The 26,607-nt window shown below is 45.1% G+C and overlaps 1 protein-coding gene across 2 annotated transcripts in view; it reads right to left on the bottom strand.

Annotated features, from left to right (window-relative positions):
- Positions 1-18,032: 18,032 nt before the first annotated feature.
- Positions 18,033-26,607, bottom strand: part of RHOBTB3 (Rho related BTB domain containing 3) — a 73,680-nt gene continuing 65,105 nt past the window's right edge. For both annotated transcript variants that reach the window (XM_074952869.1, XM_074952870.1), the window contains 2 exons: positions 24,631-25,833; positions 18,033-23,881 (listed from right to left, as the gene is read on the bottom strand). In XM_074952869.1, the coding sequence (XP_074808970.1) occupies positions 25,718-25,833 (116 nt within the window). In that variant the 3' untranslated portion in view covers positions 18,033-23,881; positions 24,631-25,717. The remainder of the gene's footprint in view (positions 23,882-24,630; positions 25,834-26,607) is intronic.

The following is a 26,607-nucleotide window of genomic DNA, read 5'->3' as shown; positions in this document are numbered from 1 at the left end:
CTCCTGGAATCCAGCACTGGTATTGTCGAGGCTGATGTGGTGGAAAAGGGCTGCCTGCTGCATGAGGATGTGGATGTCAATTTCCACCCTGTGGTGCTGATTTACAAATACACAACAGCTTGAGTTAACCAGAGCACAAACCCCACCCTGGTTTGTGAGGAGATAGTCCAGCGCTAGGCGGTTTTGCAATGTAGTTTGGGATAACTGAGTTACTTCAGTTTGAAGGGCAGATAAGGCGTCTGCAGTAGCATTTGCCATTAATTCCAAAGCAGCTGAAATGTTAACTATAGCTTTTTCTAGTTACTCCTAGCCATGGCAGAAACCAACGCACAAAGGAGTGAAAGCCTGTGGGCCGTTGTGAAAGAGGGTTTAAAGGAATACTTTGTTGGTTTCTCCATACTAGATTGTGGATCTCTCCCTGGGTCAGGGTCTGGTGTACTGTCACGGAGGGTACTATAGCCCCTAAGGTACATGTACCACACCATCCTGCCGGAAGAACCTTATAAGCTGTGTGATTGCATAACCAATACCAGCAAGACCCCTCAGGGACTGGCCAGGGGGCCTCGGAGTAAGTGGAGGGGCCTGCCACACCAGAGCTGATCTGGGTGGTGTCCTTGCACCCCACAAAAACTATTTTCCATGCCCTTACGTCATGACACACATAAAGCATAATTCCCCTGGGCCACCATATCAATAGACCATCTTTGGATTGTAACGTTCCAGTTAAATGTAGTTGCCCATAGCTTAGCTTGGAGTGTTCGATTAAGAGGGATAGGTACCCCTACCAATGGGACCCCCTGACCCAAATATGTGGAGGTATGAATACAAATCCAACACTGCGTTCAATTCACACCCTGTTTTATAGCATGGGTTAAATTCAAGAAGCTATTGCCCTCCCATCCTTGTACTGGACTTGGGAATAGGAAGAGGACCCCCTAGGCAAACCATACCAATGTCGGCATCCTCCTCTGTACCATACAAAAAACACCACCACCAATGTAAGTCCAATAAACAGGAACACAAGAAGTCCTGGTGGGCTGTAAAGGTCCCAATAGCTGGAAAGCTCAGTCCATGGGTTGGTAGTGGCGTTCATTCGTGAAGTGGCTCGTCCGATGGCTTGTCAAGGTCAGGTGGGGGTCCCAGCACCAACTTAACGTAGCTATGATGGATCCAGGAACCTTTACCTGCAACTTTTAAAGCAGAATAAGTACATAACAGAACCTGGTACAGCCCCTCCCACTGGGGTTCCAGGGAGTTGGTGCGGGGGATCTTTTTTACCATTACCCAGTCCCCTGGGTTAAAAGAATGAACCTGTAACCCTAAGGGTGCGGTTTGAAACAATTGCGCTTCAGACTGGTTGTCAGTCAGCCCCTTTTGCAGTCTGGCAACATATCTGGCCAAAGTTTCATCTCCATCCAAGAGGCTAGCATGTGCAGGAACATAAGTTCCCGGGACTAAAGCTGGTCTCCCAAACAACACCTCAAACAGGGACAGGCCTAGGGGCACACCTGGGGTTCATCTTATGTGCCATAAGACTATAGGCAAGGCATCTGGCCACTTAAGTCCAGTCTCCTTACAGAACTTCGCTACCATTGTCTTTATTGTTCAGTTCATGCGTTCCACCTGACCTGCAGACTGGGGGTGGTATGGAGTATGTAATTGTCGGATAATCCCCAAGCACCGGTACAATTCCTCCAAAATCTTTGCAGTAAAGTGTGAGCCCTGATCTGAATCAACGACTTCATGGACACCAAACCTGGGTACAATGTCTTTCATTAAAAACTTTACCACAGATCTTGCGTCTGCCTTTCTGGTTGGTATTGCTTCAGGCCATCCGGAAAGTTGATCCACTATGACAAGGAGGTGGTGAAACCCTGAGCTTTTAGGCATTTCTGCATAGTCCATCTGCAAGCGTTGAAACGGGAAGTTTGCCCAGGGTCTCCCCCCTTCGAGTCGGCATCGAGCAGAGTCTTAGCAGAGAAGGCCAGGCAAGTAGGGCAGGAGCCGAGAGCCCGCTTCACCACTGGATAAACATGGGGTGCCGCCCAAGATTTTAGTATAGCAGCTGCTGTGCCCTAGATACCAGCGTGACCCAAGGAATGAAAATAATAAGCAGTGTAGATAACGGATAAGGGGGAGAATAAGGTAGAATAAGCAGCATGGATAAGGGAGTAGATAACGACGGGGGAGAATAGGTTTGTTCCCGATTTGCCAAACCTAATCAGGGCCCTCAGATCCTTCCCAGCGTTTCCAGTCTCGAAGCTCCTCCGAGGATACGTCAGCATACAACAGCGTCCAGTCAGCAGGCGGGAAGGGCGTATCCAGGGGGAGGGAAGACGAAACCAGGAGGGGCTGTAGAGCTGCAGCCTTCGTGGCTGAGTCAGCTAATGCTTTGCCCTGGGATACAAAAGTGTTAGGCTGCCTATGCGCATAACAGTGAACCACCGCCACCTGGCGAGGGGCCTGAATGGCATCCAAAAGGGCAGAAATTAGAGGGACATTAGTGATTTTTGTGCCTGAGGAGGTTAAAAATCCTCGTTGTTTCCAGAGCTGGCCCGTAGCATGACAAACACCAAAAGCGTACTTAGAGTCCGTGTAAATAGTAACAGTCCTTCCCGAATACAACAAACAAGCCCTGGTAAGTGCATATAACTGCACCCTGGGCGCTGAAGGAAGGTGGTAGGGGGCAACCTCAATAATGTCTGCCTGAGAGGTAACTGAATAGCCCGAGACCCGGTGGCCATCTAAATAGTACGAGGACCCATTGGTGAAAAGGAGTAAATCGGGCTTGGTTAAAGGGGAGTCAGCTAAATCCGGGCAAGGCTTACCATCCTGCGCGATGACATCCATACATACATGGTGAGGGGTACTGTCCTCTGGGATGGGTAGCATCGTGGCTGGATTGAGGACTTGCAGCGACGTAAAGTAAAGTTGTCAGCAGCCAACAGGATTAGTTGATATTTAGGAGCCCGCTGTGGAGACAATGCCTGTGTAAAATGTTGTTTTAAGAGAACCTCAACCTCGTGAGGGACCCAGACAGTCAGAGGGTGCCCCAAAACAATAGGTCGTGACTGTTCAACCATGACAGCGGCACTGGATCGTACACAGGAGACAGAGCCCCGAAGGAAAGGGTCCAGCTGCACTGAGTAATAGGCTGTGGAGCGTGGGCGATCCCCCAGGTATTGCAAAAGGACGCCGCTGGCCACCCCCTGGTGTTCGTGAGTGAAAAGAGAAAATGGTTTACCGTAATCCGGGAATCCCAAGGCGGGCACAGAGATCAGAGCCTTCTTGGTGGATTCAAAAGCGGCTTCCATTTCCAGGGTCCAGGAGACAGGATCGGGGGTTGATGTTGTGGTGGCCTGGACTAGGGGTTTGACCAGTTCCCCAAAGGCCACTATCCAGGGTTGACAGAACCCCGCAGCCCCCAGGAAAGCCCGTAACTGCTTTTTTGTAACCGGGCGCGGGCAATCCCAAATTGCCTGCACCCTGTCAGGAGAGAGCAAATGCTCTCCGGGCCGAATCACAAAGCCTAAATAAATTACCTGATCTTTAAACAGCTGCAATTTGGATGGAGATGCATGATGACCCTTATTGGCTAGGGCAGTAAGCAAAACAACAGAGTCAATTAAACATGCATTATAATCAGAGGCAGCAATTAACAAATCATCCACATATTGAACTAGGACAGACGAACTAGGCAAGACAATATCTTTTAAATCCTCGGTGAGAATCCGGGAAAAAATAGTGGGGGATCCTGAAAACCTTTGGGGAAGATGCGTCCACGTTAGCTGCTGGCCCTTCCAGGTGAACACGAACAAATATTGAGAATCGGCGTGCAAAGGGATACTGAAAAATGCCGCACACAAATCTACGACAGTAAAACAAGTGGCCAACTGGGGAATCAGTGTTAGAATGGTGCTCAGATCAGGGACAACTGGATGGGGGGCTATAACATAACCATTTATAGTCCATAAATCCTGAACAAACTGATAGACTGGACGCCCATCCGGTCCCAGTTTAGGCTTCCTTAAAGGAAGAATGGGAGAATTACAGGGCGAACTGCAGGGGACTAGAACCCCCTGAATCAAATAGCTGTCAATAAGAACTGAAATGCCCTCTTCCGCCTTCCTCGGCAAGGGGTATTGTTTTACGGAGGGAGGCGGTCCGTCCCTTGTTTCCAGACTAACTGGAACGGCTGATTTAAGAAGGCCTACATCGGTAGAAGTTGTGCTCCACAAACTGTGTGGAACACTGGACAATTCAGAGAGGACATCAGGAACAGGGGTAACCGATGCCATAAGAGAAGCAACAGCCGAGTCCGGGACGGACATGCAGAGCCCCTCGGGGACGCAATATATGTGTGCCCCCAGTTTGCTCAGCACATCCCCCCTGAGAAGGTTTGCGGGGCCCTCTGGCATTACAACAAATCTATGTGACAACTTTAAAGAACCAAGCTCAAAAGGGACAGGGTAGGATAGGGGAGCTGGGCACGGATTGCCCTCTATACCCTGCACCCAAACTTTGGTATCGGAAAGAGAGCCCGGAACTAAAGTTAAAGTGGAGAGGGTGGCACCGGTATCTACTAAAAAAGGCACAAGCTGTTCCCCAATTTTTAGATAAATTTGCGACTGTAACCCCAAATCCCATTCCAACTCTCCAAGGTTCCCAAAATCTCCGCCTCTAGTCACTGGGGGTCAACAAGGTCCTGGGGAGCGTTAGGGGGAAAGGAAGAATTAGTCTCTACCTGACTTTTCCAAGGAGCCCCTCGGGGAAGCAGGGGGCACTCTCTTTTCCAATGTCCCGGTTGTTTGCAGTAGTTGCAATTCCCATTCCTTCCCCGTTCCATGCTCCTCCCCGACCCGTTCCTCGCCCACGACCCCTCCCTCCTGAACCGTCCCTACCCTGCCAGGGCTGGTTGCCAAAGGGTACCTGCAATGCTGCTGCCAGCATACTAACCTCTTCCTTCTTCTGTTTACGCTTTTCTTTTGCCTTTTCCTCATCTCTACTAATGAACACAAAAGTGGTCAGGCGCACTACTTCATGTAAGGGCTTTCCCAGCCAGTCAGGAACATGTTTAGAGAAATACTTTTTTATATCTGATGTTGCTTAATCGACATCAAAGGAAACCATCATAGGACGGTTTTCCTCTGCCTCAGGGTTTATACCGCCCCCATATACGCGAACCTGTTTGGACAACCAAGCCAAAAAGCAGAGGGGTGCTCATTAAGCTCCTGCTGGCATTCACAAATTTTAGACCAATTAGCCGTTTTACTACCAGCTTTGCGTATAGCCTCCAAAAGGCTGTTTTTACCAGCCTTTAAAAAGCCCATTTGGTCAGTCATATTGGGATTCCAATCGGGATCAGTCAGGGGCCAAGGAGTCCGGGTATTATTCTCCCCTGCCCAGCGCCGATTGGCATCCAGAATGGAATATTTCTCATCAGGGGGATAAAGTGTGTCCAGGATTACCTGAACATCTCCCCATGTAGGACTGAACGCAGTAAATACAGACCAAATGGTTTGCAGAACCTTCTCTGGGTCGTCACACAGGCGGGGCATCTGCTGTTGCCATATTACTAAATCGCCTGGGCCGAAGGAGCGGTGAACATGGGGGAAGACGGTCTGTTCACCACCGTCCGTACCATGGCTAACAAGGGGTTGTTGAACGAGCGGAGCTTGCAGAGCAACTGGCGGGTCAATAGTGGGCCTGTACGGGTTGGGGCGGTGGCAAGCAAGGAGGTGACGGGCATAAGTCAGAAAGCCGATTGGAAGCCGGAGGAGGGGCAGAAGCAGGCATAGCACAGAGCGGGGCTGGAGACCCCTGAGATAAATAAGAAAAGGAGGAGGAAAGAGGACGTCCTTTCGCACGCGCATAAGCCCAGTTGTCCCATTCATACCAATAATCCATCTGGGCTGGAGCTTTGTCCTCCAGCCTTTTCCTAAGTGCTGTTAATTTTTCCCCAGCAAAGGACCCATCCGGTGGCCATTCGAGAGGTGTTTGAGTTGTTAGTGCTGGCCACACAACCTTGCACAAGATTACAGCTTTCTTTTTACCTAACCCATGGGTGCCAGAAATATTCCTCCAATTCTCGAGAATTTCAGCCAAAGGGGTCCCCTTACTTACACTCTGCCCAGAACCCATAATGGGCTACCAAAAGGACACCAAATGTGCCACCTTATCGCCTATGCGACGGCCCACACTCCCGCTCCTCGGAGTTCTCAAAGGTGAACTCACCCTGTGCCGGCTGGAACTGTGCGAGAGGAGGAGTGCGGTATCGCTCGTCGGGGCAAGCCTAGAGTCCATCTGGGTCGCCAAGAACTGTTGCGAATTATACCTGATAGGTCACGCGCAGTTCAAGTCTAGGCTGAAGCACACGAACAAAGTCCACAACTGCAGAGTTCCCAAAGATATTAAGTTTATTATGCTCAAGCATGGTGCCCCCCTGCTAGTCAGAAGGGGACCCCGAATGCAGGTTATAGATTATATACCTTTTAGCAAAGCATGTTGCCCTCGTGCATCGGAAACCTTAGCCAATAGATAAACCCTTTCCTTATCTACCACCTCTCCCTGCTAGGTACATTCCCCGTGCTAAACTATTACTTCAACTACACAACATGGTCCTAAAGCAATGCATCAGTAACCTTTCTTATCAGGATGGGAGGCCCACAACACAAGGCCAGGACAGGGAGTTAGGTACGGACAAAGAACAGAAACCGGGAGTCGAGACAGGAAACAAGGGGGAGGGTTTTCACAGGAATGCAGTATCTAAGGAACACTCCTCCTGGTGCATGATGTGCTTGCTTTTAGACAATGGTGGGCCCCAAACCAAAATGAAGTCACATATACTAACTTTTCCTTAACAGTTTCCACAACTGTGCTTCCTTCCCTTCCCTGGTAAAAAGCACCCCCCCCTCGCACCCCGCCCCAAAAAAAAGGTGTGGGGAGGGCCTACTGAAAACTTTTGTCTTGAGGAAATTTTGTGTTGAGAACTCACAGTACTGGTAAGGGAATAAGAACCCAGGCTGGTTGATGAGGGTGAAGTACTGCGGTAGGGACTTGGCTATGTTGGGAGCTAGTCAGCACAATTTGTCTCCAGCAGGCCAGCCCAACGTGACTGAGTGAGTCTGTCATCTAAACTTCCTGGCTAGGACCAAGTTTAGACAGTCATGCAGCATTCTCATATCCATGTGTTTCCTTCCATTTTGGAAAACCCATGGAGGGAAAAAGCAATGTGGGTCTTGGCCAGCTTAATACCCTCTTCCTCTTGGAGGAATAAAGGTCACACACCTATAAGTTAGCTGGCTTTAGACCAGGGGTCTCAAAGTCCCGGCCCGCAGGCCATCTGCGGCCTGAGAACCTCCCCACTGCATCCTGCAGAGGAGAGACGTAGGCAGACATGCTGCCGGCAATGTTGGCTGCAGGCACTGCCCCCCACAGTTCCCGTTGGCTGGGGAAGAGGGACAGAGATACCATCACTAGTTGCCAGGCAGAGTCAGCCAGGGAGGCAGCATCACTTTTTTTCCACAATGAATATAAACAAGTCAAAATACTGAACACAACTATCTGATGCACCCCTTGCTGCAATCCTGAAGGTTTCAACTGCTCAGCCACTGACGCCAAACATCAACACCTGGCAATACTGCAGTTCTGTCAGTTTATCTGGCAAACACTAAAAACACTCTGGCAGGCAAAAAATTGTATAAAGTTGTATGACAGTTTTATTATTTCTAAGAAATTCAAAATCAAAAATACAATATAAACATTTTCGTTTCTGAACACCATCTTCAGTGACATTACTGGCCCGCTGGGAGGATTTGAGGACTGGCACTGGCCCTAAGGTAAACTGAGTTTGAGACCCCTGCTTTAGACTGTAGGGTATTGCACAGCTTGTTCCATAAAACCTTTTCTATCACTCTCTGTTTCTTCTTGGTGGAATTTAGCAGACTATCAGAAGCAAATAAAATGTTCTGTTCCTTAAATTTAATATTTATCAAGTAGGGATTTCTTGAGTAACAAATGCTGCTTTTTTTTTAAAACTGTGTTTAAGCTACGCTCAGTACTGTATGCCTAGCATTATGTACAGTATTTCCAACTATCTATTGTAGCAGCTAGAGTTGCTAGTGACTGGGTAAGTTTAATAATAGCAAGTCCCAGCGTACCATGCTTTGGCTCTGCTACAGGAATTTCCCTTGCTCCACTCACAACTGTAGGAAAATCAATCTCCCTCAGAACTCCACCTGCTTATATAAAGAAAAGGAGTACTTGTGGCACCTTAGAGACTAACCAATTTATTTGAGCATAAGCTTTCCTGAGCTACAGCTCACTTCATCGGATGCATACTGTGGAAACTGCAGAAGACATTATATACACAGAGACCATGAAACAATACCTCCTCCCATCCCACTCTCCTGCTGGTAATAGTTTATCTAAAGTGATCACTCTCCTTACAATGTGTATGATAATCAAGCTGGGCCATTTCCAGCACAAATCCAGGTTTTCTCACCCCCCACCCCCTCCTTTCCAAAAACCACACACACAAACTCACTCTCCTGCTGGTAATAGCTTATCCAAAGTGACCACTCTCCTTACAATGTGTGTGATAATCAAGGTGGGCCATTTCCAGCATAAATCCAAGTTTAACCAGAACGTCTTGGGGGGGTGGGGGGTAGGAAAAAGCAAGGGGAAATAGGCTACCTTTAAATAGGCTATTTCCCCTTGCTTTTTCCTACCCCCCCCCAAGACGTTCTGGTTAAACTTGGATTTATGCTGGAAATGGCGCACCTTGATTATCATACACATTGTAAGGAGAGTGGTCACTTTGGATAAGCTATTACCAGAAGGAGAGTGAGTTTGTGTGTGTGGTTTTTGGAAAGGGGGGGGTGGGGGGTGAGAAAACCTGGATTTGTGCTGGAAATGGCCCACCTTGATTATCATGCACATTGTAGGGAGAGTGGTCACTTTGGATGAGCTATTACCAGCAGGAGAGTGAGTTTGTGTATGTATGGGGGTGGGGGTGGGGTGAGAAAACCTGGATTTGTGCTGGAAATGGCCCACCTTGATTATCATGCACATTGTAGGGAGAGTGGTCACCTTGGATAAGCTATTACCAGCAGGAGAGTGAGTTTGTGTGTGTGTGTGGTTTTTGTTTTTTTTTTTTTGGGGGGGGGGGGAACCTGGATTTGTGCTGGAAATGGCCCACCTTGATTTTCATACACATTGTAAGGAGAGTGGTCACTTTGGATAAGCTATTACCAGCAGGAGAGTGAGTTTGTGTGTGTGGTTTTTGGAAAGGGGGGGGGTGGGAGGTGAGAAAACCTGGATTTGTGCTGGAAATGGCCCACCTTGATTATCATACACATTGTAAAGAGAGTGGTCACTTTGGATGGGCTATTACCAGCAGGAGAGTGAGTTTGGGGGGGCGGGGGGGGTGGAGGGTGAGAAAACCTGGATTTGTGCTGGAAATGGCCCAGCTTGATTATCATACACATTGTAAGGAGAGTGATCACTTTAGATAAGCTATTACCTGCAGGAGAGTGGGATGGGAGGAGGTATTGTTTCATGGTCTCTGTGTATATAATGTCTTCTGCAGTTTCCACAGTATGCATCCGATGAAGTGAGCTGTAGCTCACGAAAGCTCATGCTCAAATAAATTGGTTAGTCTCTAAGGTGCCACAAGTCCTCCTTTTCTTTTTGCGAATACAGACTAACACGGCTGTTACTCTGAAACCTGCTTATATGATACTGTATGCAGAACATCTGACTACTTTTGCAGAAACTTAGCTGACCATTTGCAGCCACAATCACTTCTGATGAGAGAATATGTTCAATACAGCATTACAATTACTGTATATGCAGGAGTATTTTATTTGTAGTGACTTATTACATTATGCAGCTGGGCTCCTTGCTCATCGTTTTCTGGGTAGAGCTGTTTTTTTTGTGTTATGCATATGATGCAAGTTAGTATGCTTACGCTCTCTCTTTCAGTGAAAGGCATATAAATTCCACACTATATTCTATTCTATTGACTAGTCTCAATAAAGAACATTCACTAGAAAGTACTAACTTAGACCACTGATCTAGTAAAATATTTGGCCTCCAGCACATCCACTACAGGATTCTTCAGAGGGAGGTGGGGAGCCTATGCAGTTATATCTAAGGTGAGCTGTGTGATGTTATTGACAGACTCTGTAACCATATAGATCATTGTTGCAACCAAAGTCCTGTAGTGGCACCAAATTTTGTATAAAGGGGGTCAAATAAGGTGTCTAAGACAAGGTTATGGTTTTCTGGTTATGATTATGCTATCTGTATATGTGTATCATTTTTGTAGTTGAAGTTAGGAATATTGGCTCTATACTGTCTGTATTTCAAACTTGTGCTATGCTTCTGGGTGACACCCCAGACAAGTTGGGGTCAGCTCTGCCTAGCTAGCTGATGGTCCTTAATGGGCCATCAAGCAGTACAGTTGACCCATTGAGAGAAGGCAGACACACCTTGTGACTCAGCAAGCTATGCAGAGACATGCCTCTGGTCAGAACTCTGAGGTTTTTCCAGGCCATGTGATGGACAGCTTGTCCTTGGGACAAAGAAAGCAGAGACCACATGGCAAGAAACTATAAAAAGCTGCTGCAGCTCCTCCATCTTGTCTTCAATCCTGCTTCTTACCTCTGGAGAGACTTTGCTACAAACAGAATCTTTACACAAAGGACTGATGACCCATCCCAGCTGTGGATGTACTCCAGCGAATAAACTGCAGGTTCAAATCAAGTCTATCACTTCTACAAGCCTGAACCAAGAACTTTGCCATTACTGTATGTAATTGATTCCATTTAACCAACTCTTGCTCTCCTCTATATCTTTTTCCTTTTATGAATAAATCTTTAGATTTTAGATTCTAAAGGATTGGCAACAGCGTGATTTGTGGGTACGATCTGGTTTGTATATTGACCTGGGTCTGGGGCTTGGTCCTTTGGGATCAGGAGAACCGTTTTTCTTTTACTGGGGTGTTGGTTTTCATAACCATTTGTCCCCATAACGAGTGGCACTGGTGGTGATACTGGGAAACTGGAGTGTCTAAGGGAATTGCTTGTGTGACTTGTGGTTAGCCAGTGGGGTAAAACCAAAGTCCTCTCTGTTTGGCTGGTTTGGTTTGCCTTACAGGTAGAAAAACCCCAGCCTTGGGCTGTAACTGGCCTGCTTTAAGCAATTTGTCCTGAATTGGCACTCTCAGTTGGGTCCTGCCAGAACCAGCCTCATGACAAGCTGCAAAGCAAAAATTAAAACAGTTAAGTTTAGACTTCACAACTAAAAATCTGCAGTATTCTAGTCATACAGCACAGAAGTTTTGCACAGTTCACCTGTGGCACTTGTTGCCTGGGGATGTTGTGAAGGCCAAAACTCGACTGGGGTTCAAAAAAGAATTAGATAAATTCATGGAGGATAGGCCATCAATGACTATCAGCCAAGATGGTCATGGATGCAACCTTATGCTCGGGGCGTCCCTACAGTTGGGAGTGAACAACAGGGGATACCTCACTCAATGATTGCCTCTTCTATTTGTGCCCTCTGAAGCACCTATCATAGGCCACTGTCAGCAGACAGGATACTGGGCTAGATGGACCATTGGCCTGACCCAGTATGGCTGTTCTTATGTTCTTAAAATCCTTTCTCTCAGCATAGTTTTCTTTGGGGGATGAGTTACAACAAAGGAAAGTTACTGACCTTATTGTACCTAGAGTTCTTCCAGATATGTGATCCCCATGGGTATTCCCTGAGTGTGTGCACGTGCTTGGGATTGCAAATTCTTCAATAGCAGTGGCTGTTGGTTTGCACTTGCGTGCTACGCTGCCTCGTGCTGCAAACAGAGGGTATACATGGTGATATGGCCTGACCATCTCTCAGTTCCTACTCTACTGTGATTCACATGATGATCCAAAGCAGAGAGGAAAGAGGGCGGGTTGTGAATACTCAGGGACCATACAGCTCTAAGAATGCCAGTTGCTATAAAATAAGTAATAATCCCTTGAGTGCTGGTTCCTATGGGTAGTCACTGTGCATGATTCCCAAGCAATGTTAATTGAGGCGGGTGATCTGAGGTGGTACCTAGCACCATAGTCAGAAGGAGTGAATCAAAGTATGCACCAGCTGCCAAGGCGTCAGTCAGGGCATACGGCCTGCTGAACGCATACACCAAATTCCAAGTAGCTGCCCTGCTGACTTCAGAAAGGGGGACACTATGTAGTAACAATAGTGAGGCAGCCTGTGCCCTAGTTGGGTGAGCTTTGATTCACCTTGAGAGTCTCTGAGAAGAGCGGACTTTGTCCTTCATTCTCTCAGCAAATAAAGTGAACAGTGGAGGAGATTTTTGAAAGGGCTTTGTCTGATCTGAGTAGAAAGCCATGGCCCTTCAACCAGTCAGAGAGCATAATATCCTATGCTCTCCAGTTCATGCCACTTCAGCTAAAATACTGGTAAATTAATCATTTGATTCACATTAAAGTCGCACTGGACCTTAGTAACAAACTTAGCATGTAGCTGGAGGAACACCTTGTTTCTGTGAAATATGGTATAAGGTGGGTCTGCCCAGAGGGCACCAAGGGCATCTACCCTCCACATTGAAGAGGTCACTGCCAAAAAGGCCACCTTCATAGCTGCATGCTCCTTTCTGTATTTAGCAAAGGGTTCAAAGGTAAGCCACATATGTGCTGCTAGTACTAAATTTGGATCCCAGGGAGGTGTAGATCCAGCTGCTGGAGGGAAAGTTCTAACAACGTCTTTAAGGAATTGGAATGTTGTGGGATGAGTGAAAACTGAATAGCTCTCTATAGATGGGTGAAATGCACTGACAACCATGAGCTGCATGCTCTTAAATCTAAACTGGCTGCCTCAGTGTAGAATATGCAAATTACTCTTGAACAAGAACTAGCTGATAATTCATAGAAATACATTGTATTGCTGGACATGTTTGTATAATCACCTTGCATTTGTTCTTAAACCGTATTAAGACAGAGCTTTATGTTGCCTTTGCTTGTGTGATACATGGATAAGGTGAGGCTGAAGGTTAAAATGTAGTCTATTAGCTGAGACACAAGGATTTGAGCTGGGACATACCCATGTACCACGTGCTTGTTTCCCAGGAAGCAGAAGGAGCTTATTTCTGGAGAAAAACAGGCAAGGAAATTCTCCTAGTATAAAGAAATGCAGATCCAGTGTGTCATGAGATGGAAACTAATTTGTGCACAGTTAGGGAGGAAGTATGGTCTTGTTGATAAAGCTCAGAACTGGAAAGTCAGGTCACCTAGGCTGCATTCCTAACTCTCTATCAGACTTCCTATGTGATGTGGGGTAAATCACTTAACTTCTGTGTACCACACATTGCTCATTTGTAAGACAGAGACAACTAGAGCAAGTCAGAACCCAAAATTCCCCTTCTATGGGAAATTTTGAAATTTCCTTTTTTTTTGGTTCCAAATTAGAATGAAAAATTGAAATTTGCTGCAGAGTGAAATGGTGACATTTTGTTTTGACCTTATTGACTGAACTTTTATGTTATATTATTACTACTAAAGTCAAAACATTTCAACTTGTATGTCGTACCTTATGCTAATCATAATAGTTGGAACAATCCATAAGAATGGCCATACTGGGTCAGTTCAAAGGTCTGTGTAGCCCAGTATCTTGTCTTTTGACACTGGCCAATGCCAGGTGCCCCAGAAGGAATGAACAGAACAGCTAATCATCAAGTGATCCATCCCCTGTCTCCCATTCCCAGCATTTGGCAAACAGAGGCTAAGGACTCTTCAGAGCATGGTTTTGCATCCCTGCCCATCCTCATTAATAGCCATTGATGGACTTATCCTTGCATAGCACCAACAGAACCCCTCAATGCATTTTTTTTAAACAGAGGCACAGCCATGGGTCGCACCTAAGAGAGGCTAAGCCTCCCCAAACTTCATGCCCCCATTTGGAGCCCCTGGAAAAATCTGCCCCCACTGTGGCCCTGGGGCTGGAGTAGATCTTGCTCCCTGATGCAGCCCAGGGGTTCTGGAAGGGGTACAGAGCTTTTCTGGTCTTGGGGCCACAGCAGGGAGGGAGTAAGAGGGGGGAAGGGCCTCAGGGGGAAGAGGCAGAGTGGGAGTGGGATGGGGCCATGGGGGAAGGGACTATGCGTGGGGTCACACCGGAAGAGGTGAACTCAGGTGGGGCCATGGGTGGAAGGAGCAGAATGGGAGAGGGGCTTCAGGCTTGGAGCTCCAGCCAAGGCTGGGAACTCCACCCACAGGAACGGACTTTTGGTTTTGCCAGTGGGTGCTACTCTCCGCCCCCTCCCCCTTGTGTGAGAAGTGGGTGGGGCCTCAGGGAAAGAGTTCGAATGGGGCAGGGCCTCGTGGTGGAGCACAGAAGGGGTCTTGGGGGAAAAGAGATGGACTGGGGGGTGGGGCCTCGGGGTGGAGCACTAGTGGAGGGGCCATGATCAGGGCGCTGCAGCACACAAAAGATGAATCCTGCCCTGCGGGTGCTGAGCACCCCTTATTTTTTTTCCAGTGGGTGCTTGAGCCCTGGAGCACCCATGGAGTCGGCACCCGTGGCTCCACTGCAGTCCTGGACAAGGCTGAGAGCTTGACCCTGGCTGGGGCTGAGCTCTCACCACTCTCCCTCACACACACACTCTGTGGCCCCAATTGAGCTCTTAGCCCCTCCCCCCGGGGGGGGGCTGAGAGTACCAAGCTGGGGCAGGCCTTGGCCAGGAGGGGCAGACGGCCAGCCTCCCCAAGGGGAAGCTTCACCTGCCACCCATGGGCCCATCTGCAGTAACAAGCTATAGCTAGCCCTCCCCACCTGCACCGTAACAAATCCTCTCTTACAAAGAAAGATGTTGGCACAAGCTTTCACCTCCCTTCCCTGTCCCCCTCAACCCTAGGATAATAGATGACTGCTCTCCTTTCCCTCTGGGATTTTATTATAGAGCATTTTGTCTTTCACAAATAGCTCCCCTTATGGAATATCTGTGACCTTAAAATGTCACTTACTTGGAAGCAATAAATCAAATTGCTTATAGGATGTGAGTCACTGAAACACTACTTGAAAAGGTCAAATTGCAATAAGAAGGAAAACAACATTTCTGCTGCTGGCAGCAGACCAGATAATAATAGATAATTTCTATTTTAAATGTGTGTCTGGGTTGCTTATAAACCAACCGGGCAGCCATTTTGTTAAAGCAGAGGATTTCCTCTTACTTTCATCACTATTTCGCCAGCAAGGTAGTGGTATGCGGGTGTTTATGGAATGCTGTCTGCGTGCCTGTAGCCACACAACTTCCCAAGGAACTCATAGTCTTAAGAGGCATTAGAGGAGATAAAACAGTTAAACATTCAGTTGGAAAGGAAAGATGGTCTGGCTAAGGCACTGGATGGGTAGGAGACATGGAGTGTCTGTTTTACGTTGCACAAGTCATTTAATTTATGTAGTCTTTCGTTCCCCATTTCATACAACAGGGGAATAACTATTTTCTTTTTCCCACCCTCTGTCTTTATTTAGAGTATCTTACTACATGTATGTGTGACAGATGTGAGGCTGTGGAAGCATGGAAACTTTACATTATTGTAATGAGATGTGCCAGATACTATTGGCACATAGGATATTCATAGACTACTATGTCTATAAATGCTTTATGTACATTTGTGAATTGTGTTCTGGTGCGGGGAATTAAAATTGGGAGTGAGGGGAAGAAAACACACTAATGCAAATCCCTGGACAGTTAAACAACTTTAGAGAAGTACCACCATTTGGGGGACCGGGGCAGGGGGAACTGGTTTTGACTGGTTTTAAGAGGCCCAGGAGAAAAAGAATGCAGAATGGTAGAAAGTGGAAAGTCTAATGTAGTGGAGGGGAGACTCTCATTCAATCCAAAAATTGACATGAGACTTTAACCAAGAGTGTTACTCTGCTGTAAGAATTTGAAGGACTTTGAAATCTACTAGGGTCTCCATGGGAAAGACGGGTAACAACTGGTAAGCTTAGCCTGCATACAGACTTCTTATTTTTTGGTATGTTTTCTCTGCAATGTTTTTGTTCTAAAGTAAATGTATTGTGCTTTGTGAAAAGGTGGCTGGTCATTGTTAATCCTGTCCAAGGTAAAAAAAATTAAAAAAATAAATCAATCAGTATGTTTGAGACTCTTGCTTGTAAGACAATTGCATCTTGATCAGGGGTGGGCAATCCAGCCCTCAAGCTCTGGTTGTGGGCTTGCTCCACACGTGCCGTGGCTCCAGGAAGCAACGGCATGTTCCCCCCTCCAGCTCTTACACATAGGGGCAGCCAGGGGGCTCCGCACGCTGCCCCTGCCCAAAGTGCTGGCTCTGCAGCTCCCATGGGCCAGGAACCGCAGCCAAAGGGAGCTGTAGGGGCGATGCCTGCGGACAGGGCAGTATGCAAAGCTGCCCGGCCAGGGCCATGCCTCCAGGTAGGAGCTGGAGGGGCGACTGTCACTGCTTCTGGGAGCGGCTTGAGATGAGCGCTGCCCGGCGCCTGCACCCCTGACCTCCTCCCATGCCCCATCCCCCTGCTCCAGCCCTGATCCCCCTCCCATCCTCCAAACCCCTCGGTCCCAGCCTGGAGCACTGTCCTGCACCCCACAGCCCTCACCCCCCACCCACCCTGACCACCAATTTTGTGAACACTCATGGCCCATCATACAATTTCCATATCCAGATGTGGCCCTCAGACCAAAAAGTTTGCCCACCCCGATCTAGATGCTCCAATGCTGTCACACATCTGGGGTAACTGCACCTTTGACCCCTTCATACCATCCTTTACAATACCCCACTTAGGGCTCAGGCCTCTAGCCGACATATAAGTGGGGTGTTTTCAAAGATACCACAAAGGGGTCAAAGATGCAGTTACCCCACAACGGTGACAGCATGTACAGTGATTGGAGCATCTAGATCAGTGGTGGGCAACCTGCGGCACGCGGCCAGTCAGGGTAATCTGCTGGTGGGGCACCAAACAGTTTGTTTACATTTTTACAGCCGCCTGCAGCTCCCAGTGGCTGCGGTTTGCCGTTCCCGGCCAATGGGAACTGTGGGAAGCGGAGGCCAGCACATCCCACGCCACTTCCTGCAGCTCCCTTGGCTGCGAACAGCGAACCGCAGCCACTGGGAGCTGTGGGCAGTCATTCAAATGTAAACAAACTGTCTGGCAGCTGGCCAGCAGATTACCCTGACAGGCTGCAGGTTGCCCACCACTGATCTAGATGATCAGAATGGTCCCTTCTGGCATTTAAGTTATGGCCCAGATTTACTTCAAAGGAAAAATCCTCAGCGCATAAATCCGTGTCGATCTTTAATATGCAGCATCAGGACTCAAATCCGTCCTAGCTTCATACCAAAGTATCCTGTTCTAGTTCTCTTTTCTACTACTGAGCTTCAGCTCATCTAAGAGATCAGCACTGAAGAGCACGTGTTGGCAGAAGTGCTATGATGGAGCTGGATACACTCTGATGCATCACTAAGAAAAAAACTGAACAGAAACACTTCATACGTCATTCTTTTTCCTCACCTCCCCATCTCCCAGGCTAGTTCAAACTCAGTAAAAAAAATTCTGAGAGTATTCGAGAAAGGATGAAAATAAAGATGGAAGTGTGGCTATGAAGAGACTATTGCATCTCTATGACTTAATTTTGGAAGCTTCATTAAAATGTATCCTCAGTATTTATATACAAACCATGTGAAGAATGCAATGCTATTCAACACAAATCCTATTACAAAATGTCTTCCTATGTACAACATGTAGTCCAGTGGGGTCCTAATTCTAATTTGGGCTCTGGAACACTACAAATGTAGAATAATGAAAACAACATTGTTTACTCTCACTTTATCTACCAGTATATGAATTACACAGTTTTGCTGTTTAATTCTTTCCAGCACACTGTTCAAACTTTCTAAACAAAAATAGGTAAATAATCACATGAAATTGAGATTCAGTAAAAATATTTATTGTTTTGTTACAAAGTGTTAAATACTAAATCTAGAAATTGTAAATTTTAGTCAAAGAGAAAATACCATTCCATAACTTATGAAAATATCAAAAGCTGAATTTCAGCACATGCCTTAGTAAATAAGTTATTTTCTCCTAAACCTTTTTCTTACCTAGTTCACCAAGATCTAAAGACGAGAGCAGAGACTCTTCTGTCCTGGGGAAATTAATGTTTCTTAGGACAGAAGACTTCCTATGTTAGCCTCAATATAAGTCTCCATACTGGCTTGACATAAGTGTACATGTGTCATAAACAAACATGGAAAAAAGGTGTGTAACAATGTTGTTAACAAGATTCGCTAATAAGGTAGAGGTCTAGTCTCTCCTCAATATGTATTCAAAGCAGTTATAAAAGAATAGATCCTTGAATACTACTATACCATATATTAAACTGATAAGAGGTGATAATCCTACCTCAGGAGAAACGTGCAAGTTATTAGCAGAATAGCTTTCTTAAAATAGACTTGATTGCCTATACAAAGCCCAAAGAGAGTTACTTTCCTAAACTAAATTTACTGGTTTTCCTTTTCTAAGCTATTTTAATATTTCCAGATCTTTTAGTTGTTTGAATCAAGTTTTCAGGAACTTCCTAATTTTTAATTTAAATCAATGCAAAAATATTATACATATAAAGTTGTCACATATATCAAACTCAGTGGTGCTTTGACTAACTTCTGAATATCATCTGTGGATTTCTGAATTGTACCTAAGTAACAAGATATTGTTAGTGAAACCTATATCTAACGCATAGATTTTAAATTTAAAAAGCACATTTCTAAAGAAAAACATCCATTTGTTATTCTGTTTGTGTGGAGAAATCACTCATTTTCTCAAATTATCACATCATTCTGGGTTTGACCCAGTGTCTCGACCTGATATAGGTAGCATAATAGGGGCACCTGCGAAGAATGGAAAGATATTTTGTGTTTGAGTAATTAGCAAGTTATAAATCTGTGTCTCCTCACATTGCTTGGCCTCACTATATAAAGTGTTTGTGGATGATTAACACAAAAGACTAAAATAAATATACAATACCTTAAAATATTCTCTGATCCACAGAAATGGTCCATATTTCCATTTTACCTTGTTTTTTTTAAAAGCTATTAACGGGAAAAAGGATTTATGAAATCTCCTTCGTGAAAATAAATACCACTACATTGAGTTATTGGCAAAAAATACTAACGTAGCAGATCAGATTTTCAAAATATTAAAAATCTAGGGACACATGCAATATGGGCAAACATTCACACACAGAATTTGTATATGTAGTTACCATGACTGCACATGTGAATTTAATATTTGTGCATACAAACACCAGTTAAATGATTAAACTGGCCACCTGTATGTGCAGATACTGTGACAGAGCATGTTAAGTACTGGTAATTGTTCATGCAAATTAGACTTACAATTCTGTAGTCATTTTTGCTGATGGCCTTAAGCTTTCAAAACTTCAAAATTTGTCATTCATCCAGTTGATCTACATCTAGAATTTTTAATTTCTACGGTAACAGATATAAAAATTAGGAAATAAGGAGGTAGTTAAATCTTTTTTATATTTTTTAAAAATTATATGTATATATTGTTTCTACTTTCATGTCTGACCATTTTTATTCCATCTTTAACATCTCTTTTTCTCCATGGTAGCAGACTCATCTGTTTTATTCCTTGCAGGAGACAATGTGCTATTCCTAGTTCCATCACTGACTAGCAATGTGATCTTGAGCAAATCTCAACCCCTCTCTGCTTCAGTCTTCCTCATCTGGGAAACAAAGATAACAATGCTGCTCACATTTATAAAGCTCTCTTAGATCCTCAGACACGAAGCCATATATAAATATATTAATTAACATTCCTATACTGAGCTAACCTTCAATATTTGGAGCCAGAAGAGTACCATTATTTTTGTCCCAAAATAGGAAATGCTATCTGGACCTCTAGAACTGCACCAGAAGAAAATCCCCTATGGTTCTAGTGTGTAATTCCCAAAAGAATAACTGTGTAGAGATACAAAAAAACTCCTCTTTTTTAACAGAAAAGCACTATAGGTACTAGTTAATATGGTGGGTCTCACCTTCACCTGGCTGCAATTTTTTCTGCAGGTGCCTTTAAAATGGCTCATCCTGCCTTGCTTTCAGGACTAAGAAACTTTTTCATTAATCTTCCTTTTTTACACTGTCCCTCTAGGACCAAACACTGACATACCACAAACACCACTCCCTACAATACAAGAATAGCTGGCTAAAGTTGAACCTAAATAAGATTGTGGTTTTGCTGGTAGGCAGAGGGAACCACTTAGAAGAACTTGCTTCCTGTATAAAATTCCTGTTATTGTAGAAATCTATCCTTCAATTGTTAAGATGGTCTGAGCCTGGGGCTCCTTTTGGACTCAGTGTTACTGAATGTCTAGTCACCAATAGTTGAAAAAAGCCACTCACTGTGATCTATGCCTCACCAGAAGATCCCACAAAATTATGGTGATCCTATTTAAGATCTCCAGGCTTGATTATTTTGGCTCATATCAAAAAATGAATCCACACTACCTGAACCAATCCAATTAGTACAACATGGAGCATATCAACTGCCTAGAAACACGTCACCATGAACACATTGGGCTGATGCACCACTCTGCAAAGGCTTCCCATTGAAGGAAGTTGAGTTCTAGGTTTGTCCTGTTAGTCAAAGCTCTCCATGGAACTGGCCATGCCTACCTCTTTCTTTGTGACTATTATCCCCTTGGCAGCTGGGTTCAGCTGAAATGATTTAAACTGTCAACCAACAGGGGGGGAAGTTTGACTGTGGGAGACAGAACTTTCCCAGGAAAGTTGCCTACTCTATGGAATTTTCTCCTGCAACAGATAAGGATGACTGTTGACTTCATAGCTTTCACAAGAATACAAATTTCTTCTTTGCCTTCACTTTCCCTGAATTTCGTCACACACAGATATATAATATTACCACACAATAACAGAAAATGCCCTAAAATTAAACCAGCTTTTTCTCCTACAGGTTGGGAAGAAAGATTGTTACTGTTATTTATATTTTTAAATGCAAAGGAGGCGCTCACACAGTACAATGATGGGGCCATATAAGCACCTAGCTAGAGAGAAAATACCAGTTCATATGATTGTAAGGGCAACTTATACAGGGAATAGTTATAAACTTAACCCAATGTTTTGACAATACGCTTTACCGAGCAAGCCCATAAATATGTTACAAGGATTGTGTGATAATCCTAGGCTAAAATAAGCAGGTAGGGTGGGATATTCAAAAGTGCCTCAGAAAGCTGGGTACCCAACTTCATTGAAAATCTCACCCATAGGTTAAACGAAAGATTTACAAAAGTTAAAATGTTTTCAACATCTCATCTAGGAGTTGAAACCACCACTATTGCAGCAAAGTATCCTTAGGGAAAACAGGTTGCAGCAAAACAACAGAGACCATGTCTACACTGCAAACTTTGGTTGACGCAAGTTACATCAGCATAAAGCTACCACTGTTAGTGCATGCATACGTGGCTCCTTGCACAAGTATTGCACATCCTCATGAGTGCTTGTGTCAATACATGGTAGGTATCTCAGTGCAACCCACTACTGTCCAGTGCACTGTCTTTTGGGATGTTTTGGCAATGTATAGTGTGGCAGCAACACGTCAAGCGCGGTGACTGGGGGTAAGGGGCCAACTTCCCAGTTTGCAATTGTTTTCATCCTATGCATGCCATGTCATCTATATCCCATAATTTTCATGCCTTTTCCCCCATGAACCTACGCAGCCCTCCTCAATGTCCGTTTCTGACAGAAGCATGGCGCTTGCAGTTCTGCACTATTGCTGTAAGCATTGTGAGCACAGGACACATGATCTTCGCAGAGCCGTAACACGAACCAAATAAGCAGGGAACACAACAATATCTTGGAGCACAGACTGCTCTGGGACATAGCAAGAACCAATTCAAAGTTGTTTGTTGCTGGTGTTCAAACTGCAGATGGTAGAGCACCACTTCTGGAACCAAGAAATGAGCACTGACTGGTGGGATCACATCATAATGCAGGCTTGGGATGACGAGCAGTGGCTTCAGAACTTTTGAATGCACAAGGCCACATTCCTGAATCTGTGTGCCGAGCTTGCCTCAGCCCTCCAGTACAGGGACATCAAAATTAGAGCTGCACTGATGGCGGAGAAGAGAGTAGTGATTGCACTGTGGAAACTTGCAGTGTCAGATTGCTACTGGTAAGTGCAAAATCATTTTGGAGTTGGAAAATCCACTATCATGCAAGTGTGCAAGGCCACTAATCATCTCTTGCTATGCAGGACTGTGACTCTCAGCAATGCGCAGGACATACTGGATTGATTTGCAGTAATGGCATTCCTGAATTGCGGTGAAGCAAAGATAGTATACATATCCCTATTTTGGCACAAGCCCATCTTGCCACAGAGTACATCAACAGAAAGGGCTACTTTTCTACAGTTATGCAAGCACTGGAGGACCACTAGGGTCTCCTCACTGACATTAACTTTGGCTGGTCAAGGGAAGTGTCTGATGCTTGCACCTTTAAAAATACAGGTCTGTTCAGAAAGCTACAAGCAGGGACTTTCTTTTCTTGATGATGTTGAAATACCAATAGCAATCCCGGGGAACCCAGCCTACCCCTTTCTCCCCTGACTCATGTAGCACTCCAATAGCACCAAAAAAAGATTTCGCTATTGGCTTAGCAGGTGAAGACAGACAGTTGAATGTGCTTTTGGAAGACTGAAGGGATGCTGGTGTTGTTTACTCACAAGACTGGATCTCAGTGAAAAAAGACATCCCAATGGTTATAGCTGTCTGCTGTGTTCTGCATAATCTCAGGGAAGCAAAGGGAGAAAAGTTTCTGCCAGAGTGGACTGGCAGTCTGCTGAGTTAGAACAGCCAAACACAAGGGCTATTAGAAGAGCTCAACACTGAACCACACAGCTCAGAGAGGCTTTGAAGAGCATTTTAACAGTGAGCCAGAGTCATGTGTGGTGTACTCTGCTCTACCTGGCCCTGCTGTTTTGGGGCCTGTTAGGAATTGTGTGGTGTACATCTATGAATATAGCACTGTCTATGCACCTCTTAATTTTGTGGTGTCTGTTGTACATTTATGATTATTACGCTGTTTGTCACTGATCCTATGAGTTGTGCCACGCTGTAGAGTAACAATTAAGTAGGTGCTTTCAGAATTGCTGGGCACTCTGAAGCATGTATTGTGAACTAAAAGATTATTTTCCAAATAATATAATTTTATTCAGTAGCAAAACCAGTGCAAAGAAAAATCTGTGCAATTTAAAAGTAAATACATTAAAACTTAATAAATTAATGAAACAGAACAACCAGTGGAAAGAACATTCCTGTCCATTAATCTACATATACAACAACCATGGATTTCACAGATCAGTTTATGGGATTGTCGTTGTTCTTAATGTCTGCTGGGATAGAGTGGTAGGGATAGGGATAAAGCCCCTGATACCACATGGTATGTAGGGTGGGAGGGCATAAGGAGGTGCTGTTATGGAGTTTCCCATGGACTGCAAAGGAGGGCAAAACTGGGATTGTTGTAACTAAATCCACAAGAGTCTGCAGCATCTCTGTTTGTTGTTGGAGAAGCTCCATTGTGTCTTGATGCATTTCCCTCTCCTTCTCCTCTCTGCTTTTTCCTTCCCCAGGCTGTCTGTAATGTTCACCCTCCAGACCCTTTCCTCAGTCTCACGCAGCACTGGCTTGCAGGATCTCATTGAACACGTCATCCCAAGTCCTCTTCTTTCTCTTCCTTATCTAGCTCAGGTGTTCCTCAGGTGCGGAGGGGAGAACCTCTCAGCGCCACAATAGCAGCAGCTGCAGATAAAACACACAGAGGTACCACTGTCAATATAGTTACAACAGGAAGTGAAAGTTAAAAATCAGAACCCTCTTCTCTTGCATCCCTAAAATTTTAAACAAGACATGCGTATTGACACTTTTGCTTCAAAGTGCTTGTGCACAGTGCCACTCATGAGTCAGCCATGGTGAGTATGGCCCACCAAGGGTGAAGGAAATGAGGGAATTTTGCTCAGTTGCATGAAACTGAGTATAGGACAATGGTACTAAATACTGGCACCACTGTCCGCAGGAAGTGGTGATTTTAGCGGATCTCTCACTCCTGATATAACAAAGGCGCAGAAAGCACAGCTGCTGTTTACTGTCTGCTGCTACCCTGTGTACTACAAGGGTGCCTGCTGAAGTTATCCCTGAGTGGCATGGGAAAGTGTCATACCACAAAGGAAGCAGTAAGGCTGCCATCCCTAGAAACCTTCAGGAGAGGATTGCAGAGTACCTCCATGAAAGTTTCATCAAGATCTCTCATGAGAATTCAAGGGACATCCCTGTGTACATAAACTGCTCCACATGCCCCCACTGGCCTAATTCTACAAGAGAATGAAAAGCAGATAACAACATCTGTCTTTGTTGTACTCCTACTTCTTTTAGTACAAGTAAATTAATGAAAAGTCAGTAATTGTGCCATGTTAAATTGGGGGCACCAGCAGTACGTCATTGTAATGGGAAACTCATTTACACACTTTCCTGACCCCCTGCATCAAGCTCACCCATGCTCGACTGCTGGGACTGACTGGACTGTGGTGGAGTCTCAAAACAGGTCCTGGCGCCCCGCATAGGTGGAGCTCCCTGGTCGCACATCCCCCATCCTCCTCCTAGTTGTTCATGCCAGGGACCTGTGGCTCCACAAAGGAATCCATGGTTATGTGTGGGATATCAGTAGGGTCTCTGACAATTATGGCATGCAGCTCTTTGTAAAAGTGGCAGGTCTGCGGGTTAGCACCAGAATGACTGCTGGCCTCTTGATATGGCTGACCCATTCCTTCTCTTTCACACAGCACTGCAGCTGGCCTGTCGTACTCCTTCTCCTGCATACCCTGTGCAATCTGTTCACAGATAAACATGGCTGGTCCATAGCTGTGCTTACACAGCCTCTTCTCTCCACAGGCCCAGGAGATCCAATATCTCCTGTCTATTCCAAGCTGGAGTGTGTCTGGATCACGTGGCCGCCATGGTCAGCTGCATAGTTGCGTACAACAATGGGAGAGCTGGTAGGTGTGCTCTCCAGCTGGACAAACAGGAAAAGGCATTTCAAAATTTGCAGGGTTTTAAAAGAGAGGGAGGGTCTTTCAGTCTCCATGACCCCTGGACAATGGCATTCACAATTGTGACCAAAGAGGTCAATGTCAGACACTGTTGAACTGCTGCTGGAGGGCTGTTAGAATTCATATAAGTAACGCAGTGTTTACACTTGCGCTGCGTCGACCTCAGTACATCAACCATGGCTTAATGCTGCTCAGGGAGGTAGTGCTACTGCATTGCTGTAACGGGGCACTTACATCAGTAAGAGACAAATTTAGGTATAGACACATGCACATGCGGCTTACGTTGACCTAACTTTGTAGTGTAGACCAGGCCTGATTAACTCCTTATGCTGTCCTATGGTATATTTCTTAATCCCTTTAAAACATAACAGTAATTCATTATTAATGAAAAGAGTATTAGCAAGTGCATTAGAGAGTACAGTAGGACTCAAATGTTTATTTTCATCCCTGCTACAGTTTTAATAGCCTGCATGTAATTCCCAGCCTGTGATTCTCCAGTCTATGAACACTTTGTGAATAATCAATCTTCTGGTTACATTACTATGCAGTGGCATTTCTGGGAGTTGATATAATTCCTGTAATCTGCAAGCTGTTTCAGGTACATACTGGAAGGCCATCTGTGCATCTCAACAAAATTGCGTTCTTCCGCTAAAAGTAAATAAATAGTATTAATGTTAAACATGTGTACACACACACACACACACTACAAACTGAAAAACTTCCAAAAATTGCTTTAAACAACATTAAGGGCACACAAACCCATAACAGAAGGGAGCAATAAAGTTAAGGCTGAAACTCTGTCCATTGTGCCGAAGTTTTTTTTGCAGCACAAACTGTAAAAATAAACTGCCTGAATACCCCTGTTGTTGTGCTAGGCATAAATAAGTTAATTAATTTTAAATGAACATAGTATTCAGAAAAGATATCAAAATGACAGTCCTGGAGACAAATCCTCTATCCACAAAAGAGAAACAACATAGGTAGCAACAATGCGGGACACTTTCTTATGCAATCACAACACACAAGGAATAGTTCATTCTCCAGTCCTGACTTCCTATACTGAGAGTGACAACAAAGGGGATATGGATACATCTCTAATAAGAATTGAATTTAAAACTACTACTCAATTTTACACAGACCACCAAAAGCCTTCTAATAGTGACAAAAGGACAAATAGGACAAAATAAGCCCTATTGCTGAATTTCCTTTTTGTTGCGGGTTTAGCTTAATTTTTTTCTTTTTTGTTTTTGTTTTTTGATTTTGTTAGTGATCTTCCTAAAAAATAACTTTTTTTGAAACACAATTTTAGGTCATCATAATTAGGCAAGATACATCCTTCCTACTAACTCAGTGTCCCAGCATTTCCTGAATCAGATTGCATCAGAGGATGTCCACAGCCAATTTTCTTGGGCTAGGGACAGG

Source organism: Natator depressus, chromosome 5, assembly GCF_965152275.1.
Source record: "Natator depressus isolate rNatDep1 chromosome 5, rNatDep2.hap1, whole genome shotgun sequence".
Taxonomy (NCBI): domain Eukaryota; kingdom Metazoa; phylum Chordata; order Testudines; family Cheloniidae; genus Natator; species Natator depressus.
This window is presented reverse-complemented; position numbering and strand designations above follow the sequence as displayed.